This window comes from Pinus tabuliformis, chromosome J (genome assembly GCF_031772625.1).
Source record: "Pinus tabuliformis cultivar Carrire ecotype Pingquan chromosome J, CPIR1, whole genome shotgun sequence".
In the NCBI taxonomy this organism is placed as follows: Eukaryota; Viridiplantae; Streptophyta; class Pinopsida; order Pinales; family Pinaceae; genus Pinus; species Pinus tabuliformis.
In genome coordinates, this window is record NC_142295.1 from 276,389,509 (window position 1) to 276,400,643 (window position 11,135).

The window sequence follows — 11,135 nt, forward strand, 5'->3', positions numbered from 1 at the left end:
TGGGTTAGGGAGTAAAACCTTAGGCTAAATGGTTCAGCCTCTGGTTGTTTGTATTATATGTAATTTCATCCTTTTGATTATTTGAAATAGAAGGCACGACTCCTGTATTAACAAAAAAAATATATAAAAATATTACATATTAAGTTATGGCTAGAGTATTTTCGTAATCCACATTAAATATTTTTTAATTAATATTTCTTAATATTGTATATCACTTTTAAATTTCTAAAAATAAAGAATTTTTTAAATTAATTAATTAATTTTTAAATAAATTTAATATAAAATTACAAAATTTAATATAAGCACTAAAATATTTTATTTATATTCCACAATAAAATATATTGCTATTATTAATATATTCTTATTTTGAATATTACATATCAAATAAATATAAAATAAATTACACATATAATATCAAAAATAATAGAGGCTTATTCTTCCATCGCCCTCTCCGATGCGTGCAAACACTATTTAGGAAAAGTCAACGTCATCCTATTTCCCAATCAACATCATGCGATCCTTTTTCCCAATCGACATCACGCGATCTTTTTCCTTCCCGCCCGAGAGTTATCTATGACACTTGAAATTTGTTGTATTTTTGCGTTTGGTATTCGTTTTCTCTGAAGTAGGTGTTCTTGGTTGCCCCGTTAAACTTGGAGGAACTGCGCCATAGCTGAACGCGGCCTTCGCCACAGACAGAAAGAATAACAGCCTAAATTTCACCGCAGGAAGACAAATCTGTATTACCTGCCATGCCACGCCACGTCAGCTCTCCAGAATCAGTAGGTTCCATGGAAAGGAAGGAATTAGAGATTACATGGTCCCGTTGGAAGCCCACAAAAAGACAGAAAGAGATTTTGGAAGACCTCTTCAGACAAGGTCATCGTAACCCTAGTCGCTCTCGAATAAATGAGATTACTGCTCTACTCAAACAACACGGCAAAGTAGAAGCAAAAAATGTGTTTTATTGGTTTCAGAATACTCAAGCACGCAGCAAGAGGAAACAGAAAATGAAGACCCGTCCGATGCAGCGATCTCGATTTGAATCAATGCGTCAGGTTCTGAATGAAAAAGATACTGTGAAAAGCTTGGAGGGTAAACCTGTTATCCTCCAACTAAGGGTAAACTATAGTTACTTTGTTCTTTAAACAGTCTTAAGCGTTTCCATTTTTAGTTGCTTACTTATACTGTAGCCATGTTTGTCTATGTTCAGCTGATGGCATGATCGTGGATTATACAAAGCATATGGCCCAGTTCTCAGCTCAGGTAGCGACAATCTAATGGGCAGCTTGTTATTCTCTTCCCTTTTTTTATTGTTAAATCTAGGTTTCACATATGTTTTTCGCTCTCTGATTCATTATCCAGGTATTTTAGATTATGGTCCAGGAAACCATAAATTCACCAGAATCAGCATCCGGTATGCCAACACAAAAGCTCATACCTATTGATTTGTCATCAAAACAACATTTGCAATCTGTTGGGGTCGAAACGTTCTCAGAACCCGATCATTTCACATACAATATGTGGAACAAAGAAGCCCATAGAAAAGATGGATGGCTGCACCATTTTACAGACCCTCGCAGAAGTAACGTCATGACGAATTGTGCAGCTGCCCAGGAACATGAGAAAAGAGAGGAATTGCTGGAGCTGTTTCCTTTGCATCCGGATGGTAACCTCAGGTCCAAGTGCAACAGTAGTTTGAACGGTGAACAACAAACCAACAACCTGAAGTTGGGTGGTGGTGTATTCTTGTCATTATAGTTTGTGCCTTAGATACAAACGAATTGCATACTCAAAGTTTACCCCTATTTTATTCATTTCCATGATCATAAATCCCGTCCAATCCGTTAACAAATTTTGTCATTTGAAGTGTACGTTGAGGTCTGGTTTATCATACAATCTAAATAAATCAAACAACCTCAGCATTTTACTTGAATAAAGAAATGCATCTTCCATTTTTATGACAAATATCTTCATTCTCTCCATTCATAACCATTTTGAGTTTACTAATGTGGGGAAATAAAAATATTTTTGAGGTTCGCAATGTTGCAAAATAAAATGTTTTGGCAAGATTAGAGGGTTACATTATTAGTTGAAGTTTATCCTTAATCTGGATAGCATGAATACAAAATTTGCCTAAACCTAATTTCATAAAAAGGTTTGATTTTCACTGTGGAAATTGAATAATTTTCCTAAACCTAATTTCATAAAAAGGTTTGATTTTTACTGTACAACTTGAATTGACTAGAGGAAGTGTGCATTTTTACTAAATAATTTTTTCTCTATATAAAAAGAATGTTATAAATAATAATGAATAACTTATTATAATTAGAATAATCTAAAATCCCTAGGAAATTGGTGGGTGTGGGAGCTAGTTGGAATTTATTTAGTTTTAAGATTATGGATAAATTAGATATTAAATTGATATATGAGATTTTTTAATTTAAAGTTTATAAAGGTATATGTATTTTAATCTTTTTTGAATTTGAAACTATGTATATATATTTAGTAGGCATTGCATGGTTGGAATTTGACACTGCCCATCATCGGGTGATTTTCCCTTAAAATACAGGTTTAAAAATTACAAAACCCTCAAAAATCTCCCTTGAAACTATGAAAATAGGTTTGAAACTGTGAAAAAATTCAAATTTGAAGCGCTAGTCTTTTTTGAAATTCCAACCCTAGTAGGTAGTCCTTCGTGCTCTGTATTGTCTACCTTTTTCTTCTCCATTTGACATTTGTCCTTCATGTTTTGACATGGGTCAATTTTAACTAAAGAAAAAAAAAGAATTACAGATCTTATTGTAATATGGACCATTTTTTTGAATAAAATTTTCTTATATATGAATGAGTGTTATAAATAATAATTAGGAACTTAGCATGGAGGAACTTATTAAAATTGGAATAATCTCAAATCCCTGTGAAATTGGAGGGTGGGGAACCACACTAATCTAATTTTTTAAATTTATTAAAAGTAATGGACCATTTTGTTAAGTTTGTTATTTATTAATTTTTAATGTTTTTGTAAAAGAATAATAATAATAATAATAATAATAATAATAATAATAATAATGATAATTTAATTTTAATATTATGGATAAATTAGATATTAAATTGATATATGAGATTTTTTTCATTTAAAATTTATAAAGGTTTATAAATTTTAATCCTCTTTGAATTTAAACTTATAACAATTTACCAAAGAAATACATACTCTTAATCGTATTTCTCTCAACAATTCAATAACATGAAAATTTTCCAAAGTATAAATGCATATCATATACTTAGTAGGTACTCCTCATTGCTTACCTTTTTCATCTCCATTTGACATTTGTCCTTTTGCTATTTTGACATGGGTCGACTTTAACTTAAGAAAAAAAAGGAATTACACATCTTATTGTAAAATGGAACATTTTGTAAATAAAATTTTCTTATACATAAATGAATGTTATAAATAATTATGAGGAACTTATCATGGAGGAACTTATTAGAATTGGAATAATCTCAAATCCCTAATAAATTGATCACATGCACGAATCTAATTTTTTAAATTTATTAAAAGTAATGGACCATTTTGCTAATTGAATTAATTTTCAATATCTAATTTAAGTCTATTGTTCACATTGTTGCAAAAAACTAGAACCTCCATGAAGACATATAAAACACACGCTCCCCAAAAGGACTAAGTTGTTTCTCTATCATCATCACAGTATCAAAAAAACCATAAGAGAAATAACATAGTAGGGCCTCCCCAACATTGGAGAAAACAACCATCCTGTAAATAAGTTTTACATCAATGTTTGATGAAATAGATCGAGTATCCATACAAAAATGCAAAAAGTATATTGTAAGCATAATTAGAAAAACAAAAACATAAAAGTAAAGCTTTGATGATACTCCAAGGTTTGTATAGAAGATAAAAGGTATCATCTCATCTGATATAGGGTGGTTGATTCGACACACGAATCAAACCATCCTCATATGCTGATACTCTCCAAGTGCTTAGATCCTATTGTAGACCTTAGAAAGGAAATATATTATGGTGTCCAGCTCCCTCTAGGTGTGAAAAACAACTATGTAATGAAAAATCATTTTAATTTGTAAAATTTCTTGAATAATTGGGAACAGAATGTAGTTTTGACATCTTTGACTCTCATTAATCCAATTAATAACATTTAACGAATCTTCAAAGATTTGCACATAATAAATCCATAAGTCCGTGATCCAGCAAGGCCTACTGAGGATTTCCAGTACCTGTGTTCTTTATGATAAATGACTAGTCTTGCCCCACATTTATTTTGAGCATTCGATGCTCCGTCAAAATAAGCTTAGGTTATAAGAGGGTTTATCTATTCTTCCTTTATGATTCAGGAGATTTGTGGGGAAGTAGTCAATGGGAGGAGAGAAAAAAATGATGCGTATTCGACTGCAATGAGGTATGGTGCTAAAGGGACATCCATAAATATCCATTTATTTATAGCCAACCAAATGCCCCAAGAGATGATGGGTGGAATATTTTTGGATTTTCCTCTTGATTTTCTTGCCACCAGCGTTTCTAAGCCTCCATGAGAGACTACCTTCTCCAGCCCCACCTGATTCCCATGAGATTCAATGCAAGCTCCCAAACTTTTGAAGTGAAAGGATAGACTAGGAAAACATGGTTTATAGTTTCTTCTAAATTTTTGCAATGTGTACACCATCTAGGTCCATTCTTGTTCCTTTTATGTAGATTATCCCATGTCAGAACTTTACTCCTAAGGAGAAACCTTTCTTTTGTTGGGCACTTTAGCTTTGAGAGGGATCTCCACAACCATTTCTAGCCTCCTTATAATCTTCTTTCAATTTGGTAATTGTAGCCATATTTGGGGGAGTATAGGCCATTTGGGGAATGTACACAACGAAGCTCATTCAGACAATATCTTAACCTGATATTTGATCAAATAATGTCTCTAATGAAGGACTTCGATATACCTCTCCAGCATAGATGAATTTGAATGGCTTCAGTAGTTTTCCAACCTTGTTTCCAAAGAGAGGACTCTTTAGGGGTCGCAAACTGCTTAAGGGAGGAACTCCTTGATCTCCCTTGGGAGAGAAAATTGTTCATTGTATCCCACCCATGGATCATTCCCTATTCTTACTTTTTCCCCATTCCTAGCCATCCAAGCCAACCCTTCTTAAATTATGCCTCTTGATTCTAGAGTAGCCTTCCGTATTGATGATGCAATGGCTAGTTTTTTACTTACTCTCCAAATCCACTCCTTCATAGGTTCAGGGTCTATATATTTTCTTTACAACCACTCTCCAAACGTTTTCCTTTGTTATCGGCCTCCATATCGATTTTTCCGCTAGTGGGAATACGAGAATGGGGAGATCCTTAATACCCCATCCTATCCAAGCCTTTGGGATGGCTATTTTGTCCCAAGCAACCTATGGAAGGACACCCTCATTTTTTGAACCGACCCACATAAACTACCCACACAGTTTCCTGATCTGATCTAAAATTCCTTTTGGTACCCATGTGAGGGCAATCCAATAAACTAGAATGGCCATTAGAACTGATTTGATTAGTACCAACCTACCAGCCCTTGAAAGCCACTTATAGCTCTAGTGTTTAAACCTCTTTTCAACTTTTTGCAGCAGCGAGTGCCGGTCATGTTTTCTATACTTATCTGGCTTCAGGTGAAAGCCTAAGTATTTGAAGTTGTCAATCATAGGCATTTCTGGCTAAGGGAGGCTTGTAGTGAGTCTCTTTATCTCCACCACCGAGCAACCATCATAAACTATGCAATATTTCTTCTTGTTTATACTCATTCCCGTAGCTTTTAATAAAAGATCAAGTGTGATTTTCATTTTTTAGATGTCTTCTCTCACCCCATTACTGAACAAGAGGATATCATCTACAAAAAGGAGATGGGTAATGGAAAAATTTGTAGCTACTGTGATCCCTTTTATCTCCCTTTTGTGCTTTGCTGCAATGATTAGCTGACTAAGAACTTCAGTTGTTAGTAAGAACAACAAGGTTGGCAAGGGGCATCCATGCCTTAGCCCTCTCTAGCTATGAAAAAATGGGGAAGCAACTCCATTTATAAGTATGGAAAATCTTACATTTGTAATGCATCCCATGACCTAATTTATGAAACCAATGTTGAACCGTAGATCGGTTACAAGTAGGTGAAGGTATATCCAAATAATTTTTTCATAGGCCTTCAATAGATGTATCTTTACAATGAACTCTTTTTTCTTGCTCCTTTTCATACTATGCATGGATTCCTGAGCAACTCCGATGGCTTCATGTATCTTTCTTCCATCCAAGAATCTGAATTGTTCTCTTGAGATGTTCTTGGAGAGGATGGGTTTTAGGCATAGAAATATAATTTTTCTTTGATTTTATAGATACAATTACAAAGATAAATAGGCCCAAATTCCTCAAAATGCTTTGGATCATCAGTTTTAGGGATGAGGGTTATGAAATTTGAGTTGGATGGTTCATGTATTGATCCTCTAACTCTTGATTCCTCCACCACACTAGTTAATTCATCCCCCATAAGCTCAAAAAAGTGTTGGAAGAGTTCTACCGTCCATCCATTAGGCCCCAGACTCTTATCCTTCTACATTTTTTCGAGAATTCCTTCGACTTCTCCCTTTGTAGCAAATGTCATTATCATATCATTTTCTCTTATTCCACACATCTGGGAAATAATTGAGCCACTTGAATAACCTCTGATGGCTTCTTCTGAAGCTATAAACATGCCTTTAAAGTGGTCCTTACCGAGGCCTACTATCTCATCAAAGGATTTTTCTATTCCTCCCTTAGATCATTTCATTTCCTAGATAGTATTGAAATTCTTCCTATATTTTGCATAATTTTGAAATAATTATGTGTTTTCATCACTAACTGAGAGCCATATTGCTATACTTTTGAGACTCTACTACTCCTCCATTCCTCTCAATATATAACTTTATGAAATTTCCAGCTGTTTGATTCTTTCCTTTTTCACTTGTGTCTCATATCCATCCACCTCTGGACTTTCGAGGGTCTCAATTGTTTCCTTTATATTTTAAAGTGCGACTTCTTCCGTATTCCTTTTCTCCTTTTTCCCTTTTCCCATGCTATTGTTTCTTGTTTCAACCGTTTGAGTTTTCCCATGAAAATATCACCTGATGACAGGCCCTGATCATCAGTTGCAAACCTCCATGTTTCATTAACTAAGGTATTATATGCAAGGTCTTTTAGCCATTTAGGATTGAATTTAAAATGGGAGGTTGGATTTCTATAAGGACATTTCAGTTCGAGGATAGTAGGAAAATGATTAGAATCACCACTAGATCCAATCCATTGTTTGAATAAAGTTAAATTGTCGACCAAATCCTCCATCATCAGAAACTGGTCCAATCTCTTAGCAACCAGAGCCTCTCCCATTCACTAATTCCTCCAAGTGGGTTGGGATTTTATAAATTTTACATCAATGAGCTTCCCCATCTTGAGTTTATTTTTAAAGTAGCCAACTAGAGTGTTTGCTTGAACATGAGGCCCCCAAGTCTCTGACATGCCTAGAGAGAAGTTCATATCCCCTCCCATCACCAAATTTGAGGCCTTCATGAAGGATTTAATAAATAAAGAGTTACAAAATGTGACATTATACTAACACAAACCATATACATTTAGGATATTTAGCTCTGATCCAAGTTCAAAAGAGTAAGTCTCGACCCCCAATATTTGATCCAATCCTCAGGAATTTAGGAGTTTTATGTGTTGGCTTAATGGGGCCTGACCTAGGTTCGGATTTATTTAGCCAAACAAATTCCTACATGACTGGCCCTTTCAGCATCAGCCCACGGGGCGTGGACTGAAGTCTCACCCGAGGTAGTATGGGGGGATGTTGGAACCAAGTTTCTGCACCCTTGAGATGTTTGAGGTGTCGATTTAGTCCAACAACGCCTACCTTCAGTCACTTTGCACACTGTGCTGACCTGCAAGACCTTCATGATCTATTATAATCACCTTCACATAGCCATAACCAGGGGTTAAGGTGCTTTCGCACTACTATGGCAGTGATCTGTGCTATTTCCCCAAACTATACCACAGATCTTACTTATCTTCTTAAAGATCTTAGTTAACTTCACGTAAATAGATACTTTATCTCAAATTCACTTAATTATCATAGTCACATACGTTTGCGCATCATATAAATAGTAGAAATGCAATTCATGCCCAATACATTCAATGCAAAAAAAAGAAATAAATACACAGGAATGGTATAAAACTTCTCTTTATTAATGCTTCCAACTGTTACAAACTTGACTCGCTCTGCACACTAAGCTGTAGGGGCCCATGTACTCAGATGTGGACTACTAGGCCTCTGTGCACTTAGCTATAGAGCCTTCTCCTACTCTACGACCCAAACTAGACTTTACGCTCTAGATAAAACTCAACTCTTCATCCTTAGATTTTTCTTATTTTTTCCATTATTTTTCTATAGTTGACATTACATTACAAAATTAAGGGCGAACAAATCTATGACTCATTTACAAGCTACGCGCCCCTTTCCCACAAAATCCAGAGTCTTTACATCAAAGTTACAATTTATGACCAAAATCTGGGCTCTAAGCCCTAAAACTTCCCTTGGGGGATCGCGCGCCCAACAAGCCCCCAACACAAACATCGTGGCTCGCCCTCAATTCACTCTATCGGTGCGGATATCTTTGTGTGAAGACCTCCCAATTCTGCTCAGACCGCTGCAAGATCGACAGTGCACTCAACGGCTTCCTGTTGCAATTCCTGGATGCATTGTTCAGAAACCATTGTAACTGATCTGCTTCCCTGAACCTATTGCTATGTGCCCTGTATCTACGTGAGATTTGCTTCAATAGCGGCTGTAATGACGAACGCCTCATCAATCCATGGATGTATGCGTGCCCTCATAATGGCTTCCTTGTGTTGAGAAAAATCCACCTGCTCCTTGAGTGCTTTTTCCTTCTGCATCCACGCAAGCCTTTGTGTAAGGGAAATTGTCTGCATGGTCCCTTCTATCTCATCATATTTCTGCTGCAGCTCGCGCGCCTCTGTTTCTAAGTGCTGTATGTTCGGGTCCTCCTGTAGAATGGTGAGAACCTCGAATGACTCTTTAAATAGCTTGGTGTAGTCTTTCACTACGTTGTTGACCTCTACTATGGCCGTTGTAATCACGCTAGCGTGTTGTTCCTTAACCTCTGGCAGCGTTGAAGGCTGTGCCTTCAGTTGTAGCTTGGTTATCTAAAGTTTTTGCTCTAGCTAAACCTTGGCCATCTCTTCCTTAGCCTCGAGCACCCCTGCTGCTAGTTTTCGGATGTGCACGTCCACTGGTACCCTTGCTTAGATGGATAGCTCTGGGACCATTTGCCAAGCTTCGTCGACTACCTGCATAATCTGTCGGTTTTGTGCCACTACCTCGTCGCATTACAGGCTCAACTGTTTGATGTTGATGCAATGCTTGCTCATGACCTTGAGCGCGTGACCCTTCCTGGATCGCAGTTCTGTAGTAACTCCCTCTTGAAAAACATAGAGCATCTCCCGAGGGAGCGCAACCATGTTTATCCCGATCCCCTTTAATCGGCTGACCATAGGCCTGTCGGCCTCATTTTCTGTCACAAGTGCTCCCTTTGGTAGTACTCTGGTATTGGTCATGCGGACGCACAACATTTCCTTAGTCGCTGCCATTCGTAGTGCGAGGTTGGTTGACATAGTACCAACCTGTGGAGTGTGCACCTGCAACTCCTGTATCTGCATTCGGAGGGCCCTGAACACCATCTGGTGTTCGTTCGAAAACTGCTGGAGGGCCTTCACGGTGATGTCCCTCACCGTCTCCCTAGTGTCATGTAGATCCCCCTCAGTGAGGGTGATCGGGTCGAAAGAAGTCTTTGAGTCCTTCGACTTCTTTTGCAGCCCTACCTGTTCTCTTAGGCAATGCTGTTTCAACTGTGTGGACACCATCTATGGGTTTGTGCCACCTTCCTCTGGATCAGTTTCCTGTTCGGGCAAAGGCGACTTCTAGCCTTTGCACTCCTTCTCTACTGCCTTCCGCTGCTCTTTTTTTTCCTTCGCAGCGTTGCGTGCCTTCTGCACCTTGGCTGCTGCTGCTTCGTTGCTTCTCTTCTCTGCCAACTATGCCATCTACAGTTTTTGCTCCTTTTTCCTCTGTGCAACGGACTTCTCCGCTTCCACCGTAGAGCTGGCTAGAGTGCACCACTCTGGCGGCCACGAATCAAGGATAGTGAATATGACATCGTCTGTCACCAGATAAGGTAGCTCCTTCCATGCCTTCATGGGGTCCTTCCTTGCCCTAATGTACATGTGGTGAAAGTCTGCCTTGAACTCCACAAAGCTCTGCAGATTGTTATAAACTATGGGCGATAACCGTGGCTTGCGGTTAATCCCTATTCTGATGTTCATCTGCATGAACACCTGGAATATCTTGTTGTTTCCCATAGCGAAGTGTACTTCGCTGCCTTTCGAAGATCCTACGCAATCGCTATGAACTGACTGTCCTCAGGAAATTCCCAAGCCACCAGCACTATGGATAGTAGAAGCCATGCATAATGGAAAGTTTTCCCCTGCTCGTGTGCCTCGCGACCGTTCTCCAGGAACTCTCTGCACAGTAGTCTGCCCAGTTAAATTGGACCCCTTCTGCGCATTGCATGAAAAGCGTAACCACTGGTGTGGGCACCTCATCTGCGTGGCACTTCCACATAACATTCCTAGCTAGTATCTATGTCGTGACTTTGACCACCTCATTGTTGATGCTGAAGATCATGTACCCTCTTTTCTTCTTCTCCAGCTTCAAATTTTTCTTCATGGCCTCTACGATGACCAAATAATCACTTTTACCCTCTGAGATATTTGTTAGATCCTCCCCTTTGCAAGGGATCTTGGTAATTCTGTGAATCAGATGATCTGTGATGGGGATGGGCTCCTCCAGCCACAAACACCCATCATGCACCAGGCAGAGCAGTTGCCTGATGAACAAAATAGTCACTGGGGCACAATGGTAATGCGGAGCCCAGAGCATGTTTGACAATCCTGCTTTCTCTACACCTCGCAACCACTAGTGTGGCTCCAACTCTATAACTCTCGGCGGTGTGTTTTTGTTCTCGCACAT

The 11,135-nt window shown here is 38.1% G+C and overlaps 1 protein-coding gene across 1 annotated transcript; it reads left to right on the plus strand.

The window, feature by feature from the left end:
• The first annotated feature begins 752 nt into the window (after nt 1-752).
• On the plus strand, nt 753-1,761 carry LOC149226855 (WUSCHEL-related homeobox 6-like). Its single transcript, XM_089380320.1, has 3 exons — nt 753-1,095; nt 1,214-1,266; nt 1,387-1,761. Exons 1-3 carry the CDS (start codon nt 753-755, stop codon nt 1,759-1,761), a joined length of 771 nt encoding a protein of 256 aa, XP_089236446.1.
• Nucleotides 1,762-11,135: the final 9,374 nt, after the last annotated feature.

Coding starts and splice junctions, on each gene's coding strand:
- LOC149226855 (XM_089380320.1), top strand. CDS start 753: ATGCCACGCCACGTCAGCTCTCCAGAATCAGTAGGTTCCATGGAAAGG. Junction 1,096..1,213: donor TACTGTGAAAAGCTTGGAGG/GTAAACCTGTTA, acceptor GTCTATGTTCAG/CTGATGGCATGATCGTGGAT. Junction 1,267..1,386: donor TGGCCCAGTTCTCAGCTCAG/GTAGCGACAATC, acceptor ATTATGGTCCAG/GAAACCATAAATTCACCAGA.